Source organism: Nerophis ophidion, linkage group LG01, assembly GCF_033978795.1.
Source record: "Nerophis ophidion isolate RoL-2023_Sa linkage group LG01, RoL_Noph_v1.0, whole genome shotgun sequence".
NCBI classification, from domain to species: domain Eukaryota; kingdom Metazoa; phylum Chordata; class Actinopteri; order Syngnathiformes; family Syngnathidae; genus Nerophis; species Nerophis ophidion.
The window spans coordinates 51,776,304-51,792,085 of NC_084611.1; the positions used below are offsets into that span (position 1 = coordinate 51,776,304).

Here is a 15,782-nt window from a genome sequence, read left to right on the forward strand (position 1 = left end):
AATCTTCAATCTCGTTCAGTTTTACCCGTCGATTGTACATTTTTTACAATTTGTCTATGTTTTATGCAGTTTTTGTCATAAAAAACTAATTTTTTTTATGGCAAAAACACAAAATATGCTATATTTTCTCCAAATTTCTTTCAGAGTGGAACATTTGATGTGAAATAATTCCGAACAACATTGATTTGGATTCATTATTATTTTTGAGTAAAGACAGTCAAAAAATCTCACAAAAATTCTCATAAAAGCATGAAAAATGTCCCTTTTTTTTAAACTTTAATCGTGATAATTCGATTTTCTTTCCCACGCTTTGAACCATGAGGCTTATAAAACTGTGCAGCTTTTTCTTCGCATATGGCCATAATTCAAATAGTAAAAAAAACAAACATGCATAGACAATGAATAGGCGTGGTGTTGTTTGCGCTATGGCACCATCTTTGGCACGAGTTTACTCACTGCAGGCACTGCATTGGGCTTCTGTTTGGACTGAGCTTTCAACAAGTGCCGTTCCGTCTTACTCTTCATTGCGTTTCTACTTGTATGGATTCTTCATTCATCGCTACAAGCAAAGTTTGTAAGTTTTACAATATACCTAAAACAATTCTTACTTACTAACACATCCAATGTGTAATGTCTGTAGGAGTGTTTTCACACGTATTTGTACGTGCTATTGTAATGTAATCACGCGAACCTAATTAGCAATAGCTAATACCCTAACACGTTTACAATTGTCTGTGCTAGTATTATTAACTTACAATGGCATTCTTTTTGTGTTGTTTCAGTTTCAGAAAGTCCTCAGTAAATTCACCAAAACGTCACCGTGGAGTTATTGCACTGCAAAAAATTAAATCTAAGTAAGATTAAATATCTCAAAAAAGGGTGATATTTGCTTATTTTCTGTCTGATAAGATCATTCTTCTCACTAAGCAGATTTTATGTTATTCTTTTACTTGTTTTAAGTATTTTGGTCCTAAATGATCTCAGTAAGATATTACAGCTTGTTGCTGAGATTTGATGACCTATATTGAGTAAAACATGCTTGAAAGTAGAATATCATGTGTTGCAAAGCTGTGTCATCCACACTCATAAATATAAAACTACTTTTTTAAAGTAATAATTTCTTATTTTCATGCATGAAAAAAAAAGACAAATGGACTTTGCTGTTTTTTATTTTCAATAAAACAATACCAAATATGTACTAAATAGTGGTGCAGTTGTTATTAGTGAGAATATACTTATTTTAAGGTGTTTTTGGTTTCATTAAGGTTAGCTAATTTTACATGTTTTGGAAAGTCTTGACAAGTTAAATTTTCTTGTTCTATTGGCAGATAATGTCACATAGTTCACATAAAATACCCTTAATTCTTGTTTTTTTTTCCCTTGTTTTTGAACACTGACTTTTTGTAGTGCGAGTCTGGAAAGCCACTTTCCGCAGCTAGCAGGTCCATGACCATGACTTCTGTTTTGTTTGATCAGCCGTTTTACTGCCATGAGACAGTAGTTAGGAAACACTTAAGATACGCAAATAAACATTTAAAAAATATTTCTGTGTAAATAACTAATTTCACAACATATATATTGGCGACTTACACTGCAAAAACTGAAATCTAAGTGATATTAAATATCTCAAATAAGGGTAATATTTGCTTATTTTCTGTCTGATAAGATCATTCTTCTCACTAAGCAGATTTTATGTTAGAGTTTTTTACTTGTTTTAGGTCTTTTGGTCCTAAATGATCTCAGTAAGATATTACAGCTTGTTGCTGAGATTTGATGACTTATATTGAGTAAAACATGCTTGAAAGTAGAATATCATGTGTTGCAAAGCTGTGTCATCAACACTCACAAGTATAAAACAATTTTTTTTTATTAATAATTTCTTATTTTCAATCTTAAAAAAAAAGCCAAATGGACTTTGCTGTTTTATTTTCAATAAAACAATATAAAATATGTACTAAATAGTAGTACCGTTGTTATTAGTGAGAATATACTTATTTTAAGGTATTTTTGGGTTTATTGAGGTTAGCTAATCTTACTTGTTTTGGAAAGTCTTGACAAGCCAAATTCTCTTGTTTTATTGGCAAATAATTTTGCTTAATTCAAATAAAATACCCCTTTTTTTTTTGCTTTTGAACACTGACTTTTTGCAGTGAGAGTCTGTTTAGCTGATTGGAGAGCCAGCTTCCGCAGCTACCGGGTCCATGAGCATGACTTCTGTTTTGTTTGATCAGCCGTTTTACTGCCATGAGACAGTAGTTAGGAAAAAATAAAAGGTATGCAAATAAACATTTACAGAATATTTCTGTGTAAATAACTCATTTCACTACGTATATATCTGCGACTTATAGTCCAGTGCGGCTAATATATGGAAAGATGTAAGTTTTTTTTTCTTCTAAAATACTTTCTAGAGTCCCGAAAATAGGGTCACTTTAAAGGCCTACTGAAATGAGATTTTCTTATTTAAACGGGGATAGCAGGTCCATTCTATGTGTCATACTTGATCATTTCGCGATATTGCGATATTTTTGCTGAAAGGATTTAGTAGGGAACATCGACGATAAAGTTCGCAATTTTTGGTCGCTAATAAAAAAGTCTTGCCTGTACCGGTAGTAGCAGACGATGTGCGCGTGACGTCACTGGTTGTAGATCTCCTCACATCTGAACATTGTTTACAATCATAGCCACCAGCAGCGAGAGCGTTTCGGACCGAGAAAAGGACAATTTCCTCATTAATTTGAGCGAGGATGAAATATTCATGGATGAGGATAGTGAGAGTGAAGGACTAGAAGAAGAAAAAAAAAAAAAAAGGGGCAGTGGAAGCGATTCAAATGTTATTAGACACATTTACTAGGATAATTCTGTAAAATCCCTTATCTGCTTATTGTGTTACTAGTGTTTTAGTGAGATTATATAGTTATACCTGAAAGTCGGAGGGGTGTGGTGACCGCCAGTGTCTCTGAGGGAAGCCACGGAGGAGCCAAGAGAGTTGCAGCTGCCTCTTTGACAGCTGCAGGAAGAACGACACAAGCTCCGCTCATGTCTACGGTAAGAGCAGACTTATTACCACAATTTTCTCACCGTCACCTGCCAGTTGACATGTGGTAGAAAACCATGTTCGCTTGACCGCTCTGTTCCATATTAAAGCTTCACCGTTATCTTTAGGGATGTAAAAAAAAAAACACAGGCGGTGTTTGTTTTGCTACAGCCGACCGCAAAACACCGCTTTCCACCAACATCTTTCTTCTTTGTAGTCTCCATAAATTAATTGAACAAATTGCAAAAGATTCAGCAACACAGATGTCCAGAGAACTGTGTAATTATGCGATTAAAGCAGACTACTTGTAGCTTGGATCGGGCTGGAAGAACATGTCCGCTACAACCGGTGACGTCACGCGCACTCGTCATCATACGCGTTATCATTCCGCTACGTTTTCAACAGTATACTTTGCGGGATATTTAAAATTGCAATTTAGTAAACTAAACCGGCCATATTGGCATGTGTTGCAACGTTAAGATTTCATCATTGATATATAAACTATCAGACTGCGTGGTCGGTAGTAGTGGGTTTCAGTAGGCCTTTAAATGGGTCGGGAGATTGTGCCTGAACGTTCTAAGCTCCCGCTTCAAAATGCCAGTCTGACAGATGGACCGAAAACAAAGGTCTCACCTGTGCGATGTCGTCGATGCAGGTGAGGGAAAAGGCGTGCCCCGCCAGCTCGTACGCTCGACTTTCCAGCGCCACCAGCTTGGCTTGCATCACGCGTTTTTGTCTATCGCACTCGTCGACGCTGAAACCCACGCCGTTGAGTTCCAGCAGCGCCAGACACACTTGGCAAGGCATCTCCACGCTCGTGAAGGAGTCTGCACGTGCGGGAACGGGATACCACATGTACAAAACGACGAAACGACGACTTATGTTTTCCTACCCAGCATGCCGTCCTTGTCGAGCAGAAGACTGAGATGGTTCATGACGGCGTACGCGAGCACGCTGGTGGTGGCCGCCCTCACGCGAGGACAGTACGCGTGGGCGTTCCCCAGCCCGTCCAAAAGGGGGAGCGCGTCCGGACAATAGACGGTGACCATGTTGGGCAGGGTTCTCTCCTCACTGCCAGGGTCCAACAGCCAGCACGCCACCTGGAGGCAGCCCATCAACACCCGTTAGGACAGGAAGTGGTTTCAAACCCTCTCCTCACAGTCCTGTTCTGAGCAGCTGTTATTATTAGTGACAAAGATCTACAGCCCCAACAGGAACAGCTAAAAAAAAAAGGTTAATTATTCCAATTACACTGCAAAAACTGGAATCTAAGTAAGATTAAATATCTCAAAAAAGGGTGATATTTGCTTATTTTCTGTCTGACAAGATCATTCTTCTCACTAAGCAGATTTTATGTTAGAGTGCTTTACTTGTTTTAAGGGTTTTGCTCCTAAATGATCTTAGTAAGACATTAAAGGTTGTTGCTGAGATGTGATGACCTATATTGAGTAAAGCATGCTTGAAACTAGAATATCAAGTGTTGCAAAGCTGTGTCATCAACACTCACAAGTATACAACTACTTTTTTAAAGTAATAATTTCTTACTTCAAAATCATGATGCCGAGCGCATATCATTATGTCAAGATAATGGCACTAGCATTGACTTCATTTAAGAATATTTTTTAACATATTGAACAAAAAAGGTCTGTTTTTTCTACCCAAAAAAAGTGAACTTGTTATTAGTGAGAATGTACTTATTTTAAGGTATTTTGGGTTCATTGAGGTTAGCTAATTTTACTTTTTTTGGAAAGTCTTGACAAGCCAAATTGTCTTGTTCTATTGGCAGATAATTTTGCTTAGTTCAAATACGATACCCTAAAAGGTTTTTGTTTTTTCTTGATTTTGAACACTGACTTTTTGCAGTGTATTGAGTCAACTTTGGCTGGGAGCTGATGTGATCATGTGACTATTTGCATCCAGTAAGACTGACTAGGCCACACAATCAAACCATCAGTTTTACAGAAAATGTGCCCTTTAAAGGGGATCTGCACTTCTTTCATCAGCCACAATCTTTATTAGAGACAAGAACACACATCCTTCCCTTTTCAGTGCTTCCTAAATAGTACAAAACTGCTAGTAAGAGACAGCTAACAGTGCAGGTAATGAGAATTTGATCCATTTCAGCTATAAAGCCCTAATACAACATTCGAAAAGCTCCAACATCGTTTTGTATACAGTCGTGGTCAAAAGTTTACATACACTTGTAAGGAACACACTATCATGGCTGTCTTGCGTTTCCAATCATTTCTACAACTCTTATTTTTTTGTGATAGAGTGATTGGAGCACATACTTGTTGGTCACAAAAAAAAGATCAAAAAGTTTGGTTCTTTTATGAATTTCTTATGGGTCTACTGAAAATGTGACAAAATGTGCTGGGTCAAAAGTATACATACAGCAATGGTAATATTTGTCCCTTGGCAAGTTTCACTGCAATAAGGCACTTTTGGTAGCCATCTACAAGCTTCTGCTTGAATTTTTGACCACTCCTCTTGACAAAATTGGCGAAGCTCAGCTAAATTTTGGGGTTTTCTGACATGGACTTGTTTCTTCAGCATTGTCCAAACGTTTAAGTCAAGACTTCGGGATGGCCATTCTAAAACCTTCATCTTAGCCTTTAATAACTTTTAACGTGTGCTTGGGGTCATTGTCCTGTTGGAACAGCCAACTGCGCCAAAGACCCAACCTCCGGGCTGATGATTTTAGGTTGTCCTGAAGAATTTGGAGGTAATCCTCTTTTTTCCTTTTCCCCATTTACCATCTGTAAAGCGCCAGTTCCATTGGCAACAAAACAGGCCCAGAGCCTAGTACTACCACCACCATGCTTGATGGTAGACATGGTGTTACGCCTACCGGCCTCACCTTTTCTCCTCCAAACATATTGCTCACCTTTTCTCCTCCGAACATATTGCTGGGTATTGTGGCCGAACAGCTTCATTTTTGTTCCATCTGACCACAGAACTTTCCTTAAGAAGATCTTATCTTTGTCAGTGGGATGTCAGATGAAACAAAAATGGAGCCGTTTGGCCACAATACCCAGCAATATGTAAGGAGGAGAAAAGGTGAGGCCTTTAATCCCAGGAACACCACGCCTACCGTCAGTTGTAGAAATTATTGGAAACTTAAGACAGCCATGACGTTATGTTCTTTACCAGTGTATGTAAACTTTTAACCACAACTGTATTAACTGTAAGTATGTACAGTGGAACCCTCAATTTACAAACCTCTCTATTTATGAACTTTTGGGTTTACGAACATTTAAACCGCGCTAATTATGCCTGTGTGAGTGCCGTCATTCACTAGATACTTATTTAATTACGTTACACATACTTTTAATATCTATATCAATCTATATCAGTACACTAACCTCCAAACTGTATGTACATACAATGTGTGTATGTATGTATGGATGGACGTTTTTTTACTTCTTTGTCATTAAATTCAAAAGGTTTAATTTTGTAGTTATATTACAGCGTCCTCAAAAATCCAAACATTTAAAAGCAAGACTGAAGTATATCGATGTTTTAAATAAAAGTAATGTAAATATATTTTTAATACCTTTCAAAGTCATATTTAACTATTTTTTTTAAATTCAAATTGCTGGATTTAAGACTTTTTAAGACTGCACGGATATCCTGATTCGTCCAACACACCTGCACTGTTTGCCGCCTCATCCTAGCAGTTTTCCACCATTTAGAATGCACACAAAAGGGTAAGACATCTCTCACATAAGGGATTGAGGATGATCTTCAACATTTTTAAAAATAAGTGCATTTTTCTTTTAAAGTGAAAGACACACACCTCACTATTTGGCAACAATAATAGTCAATTAGGGCTAATTTTTACAAAAGCATATATTAAAAACAAAAGGGTTTGCATAAGGTGGATTTTGTCAAGGATGTACAACTTGATCCAAACTATTCTTTCTAGTCTCTATTGAAAGTTAAAGTTAAAGTACCAATGATTGTCACACACACACACACACACACTCGGTGTGGCAAAATTATTCTCTGCATTTGACCCATCCCTTTGATCACCCCCTGGGAGGTGAGGGGAGCAGTGAGCAGCAGCAGCGGTGGCCACGCCTGGGAATCATTTTTGGTGATTTAACCCCCTATTCCAACCCTTGATGCTGAGTGTCAAGCAGGGAGCTAATGGCTCCCATTTTTATAGTCTTTGGTATGACTCGGCCGGGGTTTGAACTCACAACCTACCCATCTCAGAGCGGAAACTCTAACCACTAGGCCACTGAGTCTGCTATTGAGCCTATTTGTTCTGAATGAGAGGTCAAAAGGCAGCAAATGAGACATTACCACTACGTTTATCGACGTTTGATGGATCTGGGACTAAAAAAAGATCATGTTAATATTCCACTAATATCCTAAACAGCACAAATCTCTCACCTTGGGGTCTTCACATCGTCCCTCCAAGCTGATGCCGCAGCTCAGCACCAGCATTTTGTACACCTGGATGATGTCATAGGTGACCACCACCCTCCCTCCAGCGGCTGGCCCGCAGAGACCCGCCTGCACGTGTGCGAGCCTCTCGCCTACTGACAGACTCTCATCCAGGGCGGGAGGAGCCAGGCTCAAACTCAAACCTGGGAAGCAACAAGGGGGACGGACAATTAATCGGATTAAATTAAGGCTTCCCAATATACTCTAAATGAAGAAAAAAAAACGTGCATGAGCTTGTAACGGTGAGCATTTCATGAAAGCTGCTTTTATACCCAATCTTAGCACCCACATGTTCCCAATTAGCTTATTCACCTGTGAGATGTTCCAAATAAGTGTTTGATGAGCATTCCTCAACTTTCTCTTTTTTTTTGCCACTTGTGCCAGCTTTTTTGAAACATGTTGCAAGAATCAGATTTCAAATGAGCTAATATTTGCAAAAAATAAAGTTTACCAGTTCAAACGTTAAGTATCTTGTCTTTACAGTCTATTCAATTGAATATAAGTTGAAAAGGATTTGCAAATCATTGTATTCAGTTTTTTCAAAGAATCAGCACCTCCAAGTCCGAGTCCATGGTTCTCGCCCGGAAAAGGGTGGAGTGCCATCTCCGGGTTGGGGAGGAGACCCTTCCCCAAGTGGAGGAGTTCAAGTAACTTGGAGTCTTGTTCACGAGTGAGGGAAGAGTGGATCATGAGATCGACAGGCGGATCGGTGCGGCATCTTCAGTAATGCGGATGTTGTACCGATCCGTTGTGGTGAAGAAGGAGCTGCGACGGAAGGCAAAGCTCTCAATTTACCGGTCGATCTACGTTCCCATCCTCACCTATGGTCATGAGCTGTGGGTTATGACCGAAAGGATAAGATCACGGGTACAAGCGGCCGAAATGAGTTTCCTCCGCTGGGTGGCGGGGCTCTCCCTTAGAGTTAGGGTGAGAAGCTCTGCCATCCGGGAGGAGCTCAAAGTAAAGCCGCTGCTCCTCCACATGGAGAGGAGCCAGATGAGGTGGTTCGGGCATCTGGTCAGGATGCCACCCAAACGCCTCCCTAGGGAGGTGTTTAGGGCACGTCCAACCGGTAGGAGGCCACGGGGAAGACCCGGGACACGTTGGGAAGACTATGTCTCCCGGCTGGCCTGGGAACGCCTCGGGATCCCCCGGGAAGAGCTGGACGAAGTTGCTGGGGAGAGGGAAGTCTGGGCTTCCCTGCTTAGGCTGCTGCCCCCGCGACCGACCTCGGATAAGTGGAAGATGGATGGATAGATGGATGGATTCAGTTTTTATTTAACATTTACACAACGTACTAACTTCTAATCCACTTTCAATTCACTTTATTTGTATAGCACATTTAAACAACAGAAATGTTTCCAAAGTGCTGCACAAAAATATTAAAAATAATATTCAAATATTATCCTTAGCTCCACCAATGACTGAATAAACGAAAAAAATATATACATATAAAAAAATATAAAAATAAATATGATTAAAAACGATTTTAAAGGGTAAAACCAATTAAAACAATAAATAGAAATCAAAATTTAAAAAACACAGAGGACCACACAACTGATGTAGTGTTAAAAGCCAAAGAATAAAAGTGGGTCTTAAGAAGAGACTTAAAACACTCCACTGTGGGAGCAGTTGTAACATGGAGGAGCAGAGTGTTCCAGAGCTTAGGGCTGACCACAGAGAGGGCCCTGTCTCCCCTGGTTTTAAGTCTCGTCTTAGGCACCAAAGGCTGAAGCAGGATCTCAGAGCGCGGGCAGGAGTGTAAATTTGGATGAGGTCCGAGATATAATGAGGTGCCAGTCCATGTAAAGCAGGTGTCTTAGACACGTGGCCCGCAAGACATTATTTTGCGGCCCCCACTTTAATATGAAAGTTTAATGTTAGTGCGGCCCGCGAGTTTTATATGAATGGCGCTTGACAGCGTTGTGTTATTTGGGTGCAAAATGGCTCTTTCAACGTTCTGGGTTGCCTACCACTGCATTAGTGGAAAAGCGGCAAATGAGTGAAGTGAAGCGACAGACGTTGCCATGGAGACGAGGGTTTTCTCACGTGCCTGGCTCCAGTCACACCGCGACACCTGTATGTCACTAATAACAGTCCCCGATAACCTGGACCAATTCAAACCGTTTTTTGTTTTTTTTATTGTTTAATTTGCATTGCCTCACATGATGAACACTACATATATTTCTATATAACGCCGGATAACACTCCGGGGGCCGTCACTTTTTTTTGCGCTCGCTATCCCGGTACCTTGCGGGCTATTATCCGCCGACAGCCGTGTTGCTGTAGGGAGGAAAAGCCGAACGACACATAACATTCTCCGTGTATCAGCTAAATACAAATATATTCCACAACCCCAAACATGTCATTCTCAAAGCCTGCAGTGAAGAGAAAGCTTTGTGATGAGCAAAGACAATTCCAGGAAAAGTGGGAGATGCAATATTTCTTTGTTGAGCACAGGGGCACCCCGATGTGTCTTATTTGCACAGAGAAAAAAACATTTAAGAGATACTTTCTTGTGGTCCAGCCTCACGCAGACTCTGCATCCAGTGGCCCCCAGGTAAATTGAGTTTGAGACCACTGATATAAAGCTTTAAAAGCAAACAGCAATGTTTTAAAATCAATTCTACAAACCCCGTTTTCATATGAGTTGGGAAATTGTGTTAGATGTAAATATAAACGGAATACAATGATTTGCAAATCCTTTTCAACCCATATTCAGTTGAATATGCTACAAAGACAACATATTTCATGTTCAAACTGATAAACACTTTTATTTTTGCAAATAATCATTAACTTTACAATTTGATGCCAGCAACACATTTGAGAAAGAAGATGGGAAAGGTGGCAATAAATACTGATAAAGTTGAGGAATGCTCATCAAACACTTATTTGGAACATCCCACAGGTGTGCAGGCTAATTGGGAACAGGTGGGTGCCACGATTGGGTATAAAAACAGCTTCCCAAAAAATGCTCTGTCTTTCACAAGAAAGGATGGGGCGAGGTACACCCCTTTGTCCACAACTGCGTGAGCAAATAGTCAAACAGTTTAAGAACAACGTTTCTCAAAGTGCAATTGCAAGAAATTTAGGGATTTCAACATCTACAGTCCATAATATCATCAAAAGGTTCCGAGAATCTGGAGAAATCACTCCATGTAAGCGGCATGGCCTGAAACCAACATTGAATGACCGAGACCTTCGATCCCTCAGACCGCACTGTGTCAAAAACCGACATCAATCTCTAAAGGATATCACCACATGGGCTCAGGAACACTTCAGAAAACCACTGTCACAAAATACAGTTCGTCGCTACATCTGAAAGTGCAAGTTAAAGCTCTACTATGCAGAGCGAAAGCCATTTATCAACAACATCCAGAAACTCCGCCGGCTTCTATGGGCCCGTGATCATCTAAGATGGACTGATGCAAAGTGTGAAAGTGTTCTGTGGTCTGACGAGACCACATTTCAAATCGTTTTTGGAAATATTTAACATAGTGTCATCTGGAACAAAGGGGAAGCGAACCATCCAGACTGTTATCTACGCAAAGTTCAAAAGCCAGCATCTGTGATGGTATGGGGGTGCATTAGTGCCCAAGGCATGGGTAAAGTACACGTCTGTGAAGGCACCATTAATGCTGAAAGGTACATACAGGATTTGGAACAACATATGCTGCCATCTAAGCGCCGTCTTTTTCATGGACGCCCCTGCTTATTTCAGAAAGACAATGCCAAGCCACATTCAGCACGTGTTACAACAGCGTGGCTTTGTAAAAAAAGAGTGCGGGTACTCTCCTGGCCCGCCTGCAGTCCAGACCTGTCTCCCATTATGAAGCGTAAAATACGACAGCGGAGACCCCGGACTGTTGAACGACTGAAGCTCTACATAAAACACCAATGGGAAAGAATTCCACTTTGAAAGTTTCAACAATTAGTTTCCTTAGTTCCCAAACATTTATTGAGTGTTGTTAAAAGAAAAGGTGATGTAACACAGTTGTGAACATGCCCTTTCCCAACTACATTGGCACGTGCTGCAGCCATGAAATTCTAAGTTAATTATTATTTGCGAAAAAATAAATACAGTTTATGAGTTTTAACATCAAATATCTTGTCTTTGTGGTGCATTTAATTGAATATGGGTTGAAAAGGATTTGCAAATCATTGTATTCCGTTTATATTTACATCTAACAAAATTTCCCAACTCATTTGGAAACGGGGTTTGTAAAATGGACAAGGAGACAGTGCAAACTCTCAAGAATTGGTGTTATATGCTCACGTATAACCCCACCCCATAAAACTTCACTGGTTTTGGGTTTTGTAAATCGGGCTCTAGTGTGTATGTGTGCACCTTGGTTCTGCTCTCGCTGAAAGGATATGTAGTAAGCGTCTCTTGCTCCCCAGCAGACAGACAGTCCAATCAGCACCGATCCATCACTGCCTCTTACTGGAAACCCGTCAGCTGTTTACACAAAAACACAAAACACGTTAATCATATTTCCCTGCGAGCAAATGCCTCTGCATTGATCACCTCCAATTTCCCCGTCCTGCGCCTTTGGGCGCTCCTTCTTCTCCCAGGCCAAAGCCAGAGAGAATCGCTCTTTCGTTTCCCACTCTTCCACAAAGGCGTCGAAGAGCCGCCGGTTGCTGGACACGTCGATGATGGAGAAGGCGCCGCTGGAGGAAAGCGGCGCGTCCTGGGAGAGCTGTAGAGAGAAGCCCCCGTAGGAGTCCGGCGGCGTGTCCTCGCAATGAGGCTGCAGCTGGGTGGCGTTGTCAGGTGGCGGAGGCTTAGGAGGTTCCCCCCGGTGGAGGTTGGAAGGAGTCGACTGGTTGAATGGCGGGATGGCAAGAGGCGACTGGATGGAGGTCGTGGTTAGTTTTATTCTGGGCGTCACGGGCGGGGTCTCCTGAGTAGGAGGTACAAGGTCACCAGCAGAGTCAGGCCTCTCTATTGATGGTTGTAATCCTGCAGAATCCCTCTCAGGGTCGTCCGTGATTGCCATCTGCATGGGAGCAGCATGGTCGACCGTGCCTTTGAGGTCTGATGGGATGTTCTGCACAGGCTGATCAGACATACTAGGCCAGCGGTCAAAGATCTCCTGCAGACCCGGACTGCAATCAAAGCTGCTCTCAGGTGCAAAACGGACATCCGGTCCATGGTCTCCACTTTGCAGTGAAACTTCATCTTGAGCTTCACTTTGTGGCCCGGCTTGCTCCTCGTTGCCTTCATGAAGGCCGCCCTCCTGCTTCTCTAAAAAGTGCTCGCCCACCAGCATGGAGTCGCCCCACTCCGACAGGTTGAAGGAGGACTCGCCCCACTGGATGGCCTCGTGCTTCTCCGCCTGCTGGTTGACGAGGAGCTCGCTGCGGCGTCGCTCCTGCGCGGACAGCAGGGGGCGCCCACATCCAGTCTCCTCGTCTACCGGTGGGCGCGGCGGGATTTGGCGTGGGCTCGGCGAGTTCTCATACAGACTGTCAAACAAAAAGCTGCTGCTTCGGTTTGGGTTGTCCTCAGCGGCATTGTTACCTTCATCGGGAGAACAATCCTGCGGAAATATCAGAATTTGCCTTTAAATTGACATTTTAAAGTTAAAAAGTTAAAGTACCAAGGATTGTCACACACACACTAGGTATGGTGAAATTTGTCCTCTGCATTTGACCCATCCCCTTGTTCACCCCCTGGGAGGTGAAGGGAGCAGTGGGCAGCAGCGGTGCCGCGCCCGGGAATCATTTTTGGCGATTTAACCCCCAATTCCAACCCCAGGGAAGAAAGGGGTCTCATTTTGATAGTCTTTGGTATGACTCCGCCGGGGTTTAAATTGGTGGTTTTAGCTGATATAAAGACTTTCAGGTGTTTGTATATGTTTATGTTTAGGTATTTGGCAGACGCTTTTATCCAAAGTGACATCCATCCATCCATTTCCTACCGCTTATTCCTTTTTGGGGTCGCGGGGGGCGCTGGGGCCTATCTCAGCTACAATCGGGCGGAAGGCGGGGTACACCCTGGACAAGTCGTCACCTCATCGCAGGGCCAACAGAAATAGACAACATTCACACTCACATTCACACACTAGGGCCAATTTAGTGTTGCCAATAAACCTATCCCCAGGTGCATGTCTTTGGAGGTGGGAGGAAGCCGGAGTACCCGGAGGGAAGCCACGCAGTCACGGGGAAAACATGCAAACTCCACACAGTAAGATCCCAAGCCCGGGATTGAACCCAGGACTACTCAGGATCTTGTCAAGACAGAATAAACTATCTGCTGCTCCAGCAACAGAGATACAGTATATAGGTCCATAAGATATATAGATATCTAATGTATTCATACATTGTTTATGTAGGATATATGCATGTATATAACATAATCATATTAATAGCTGACCGTTTTTTCCCCCTTCTCTGGGATTACATTCCCAGTTTTGATCTCGGACGTCTGGTCACGTATAGCAGTGTTTTTCAACCTTTTCTGAACCAAGGCACATTTTCTTCATTGAAAAAATCCCGAGGCACACAACCAGCAGAAAGTTCTGAAAAATTAAACTCAGCAGCCGATATTGACAATAAAAAGTCATTGTCGCATGCTTCACTATAGCTCTTGTCTGAAAGTAGGTGTACTCTCACCACCTGTGACATCACACCCTGACTTATCTTTTTCTGTGTGTCGTGTTTTACTTCTTGTTTGGCGCTCTTATTTCGGTGGCTTTTCCTACTTTGTTGCTATCTTCCTGTACCAGTTTCATGTGGTCCTTGACCGCTATTCCCCGCACCTGCTCTGTTTCGGCATTTAAAACTATGTAAGTTGTGCGGACGCTATACTTCTTTGTGGGGACATTGTTGATTGTCGTGTCATGCACGGATGTACTTTGTGGACGCCATCTGCTCCACGCGCTGTAAGTCTTTGCGGTCGTCCAGCATTCTGTTTTAGTTTACTTTGTAGCTAGTTCAGTTTTAGTTTAATTTTGCATAGCCTTCCCTAATCTTCAATGCCTTTTCTTAGCAGCATTTTCCTGTTGTTTACTTTTGGTTTAAGAGTTACATACCTTTTTACCTGCACAATGCCTCACGCTGTCGCCTGCATACTGTGATCACGACAAAACAATTAGCTACCTGCTGCCACCTACTGATATGGAAGAGTATTACAGGGTTACTCTGCCGAGGCTCCAGACAGCACCAACACTCAACAACAACACATCATTTGCAGCCTACAATTACTGGGTTATGACCGAAAGGACAAGATAGCGGGTACATGCGGCCGAAATGCGTTTCCTCCGCCGGGTGGCGGGGCTCTCCCTTAGAGATAGGGTTAAGCAGCTGCTCCTCCACATGGAGAGGAGCCAGATGAGGTGGTTCGGGCATTTGGTCAGGATGCCACCTAAACACCTCCCTAAGGGAGGTGTTTAGGGCACGTCCAACCGGTAGGAGGCCAAGGGGAAGACCCAGGACACATTGGGAAGACTATGTATCCAGGCTGGCCTGGGAACGCCACGGGATCCCGAAGGAAGAGCTGGATGAAGTGACTGTGGAGAGGAAGGTCTGGGCTTCCCTGCTTAGGCTGCTGTCCCCGCGACCCGACCTCAGATAAACGGAAGAAGATGGATGGATGGAATTACTGGTTTGCAAAAAGTTATTTTTAATCCAATTAGATGAAATGACAATCTCCAACGGCACACTAGACTTTATCTCACGGCACACTAGTGTGCCGCGGCACAGTGGTTGAAAAACACTGATTTATAGCATATAAGAATATTCTATTACTGTTAAGCAAACTATGAATAATAAAACATGCCAAAACGTGTGTCCTTTATCATAGCTACACGTATGACAAAAAAATACTCGTGAAAATCAGTGGTATTCAGTGAGGTAAAATGAATTAAATGCGCAGACAGTTCATTGCTCCTGCCAAATGAATCGCACTGAGTGGAGTGGATCACCACTCCAAGATGGCTGGCCCGCGTCTCGTCAGCGCCAGTAGGCAGTAGCGCTCGACGCTGCATTTACTTATAAGATATCTATGGTTAGCACTGTAGCTCACATACGAGTGGTGTTACCTTGTATGTGATATATAAACGCGTGCCACGATCATTACTCACCTGATGACTGGTCTCCAGGATGTGATCCATCTGACTGTCTGTCAGAGAGACATTGAAATTTGGGCATGCATTGTCCTTTGCTTCAAGTCTGGTTCTTCCCTCGCCTTTGTCCTTCTGCTCCACAACTGCATCTACCATTTCCTCATCACACACATCAGCTTCATTCAAATCCTGGCACCTGCCAAACCTTGCTAAGGAGTCTT

At 42.4% G+C, this 15,782-nt stretch overlaps 1 protein-coding gene across 1 annotated transcript in view; it reads right to left on the bottom strand.

Moving 5' to 3' along the window:
- LOC133556689 (DNA polymerase theta-like) overlaps nucleotides 1-15,747 on the bottom strand; it is a 45,826-nt gene extending 30,079 nt beyond the window's left edge. Inside the window, exons 1-6 of the mRNA XM_061906848.1 lie at nucleotides 15,580-15,747; nucleotides 12,018-13,035; nucleotides 11,838-11,948; nucleotides 7,436-7,632; nucleotides 3,927-4,134; nucleotides 3,668-3,861 (exon numbers count right to left, since the gene is read on the bottom strand). Coding sequence (XP_061762832.1) covers nucleotides 3,668-3,861; nucleotides 3,927-4,134; nucleotides 7,436-7,632; nucleotides 11,838-11,948; nucleotides 12,018-13,035; nucleotides 15,580-15,717 — 1,866 coding nt within the window. The 5' untranslated portion in view covers nucleotides 15,718-15,747. The remainder of the gene's footprint in view (nucleotides 1-3,667; nucleotides 3,862-3,926; nucleotides 4,135-7,435; nucleotides 7,633-11,837; nucleotides 11,949-12,017; nucleotides 13,036-15,579) is intronic.
- Nucleotides 15,748-15,782: the final 35 nt, after the last annotated feature.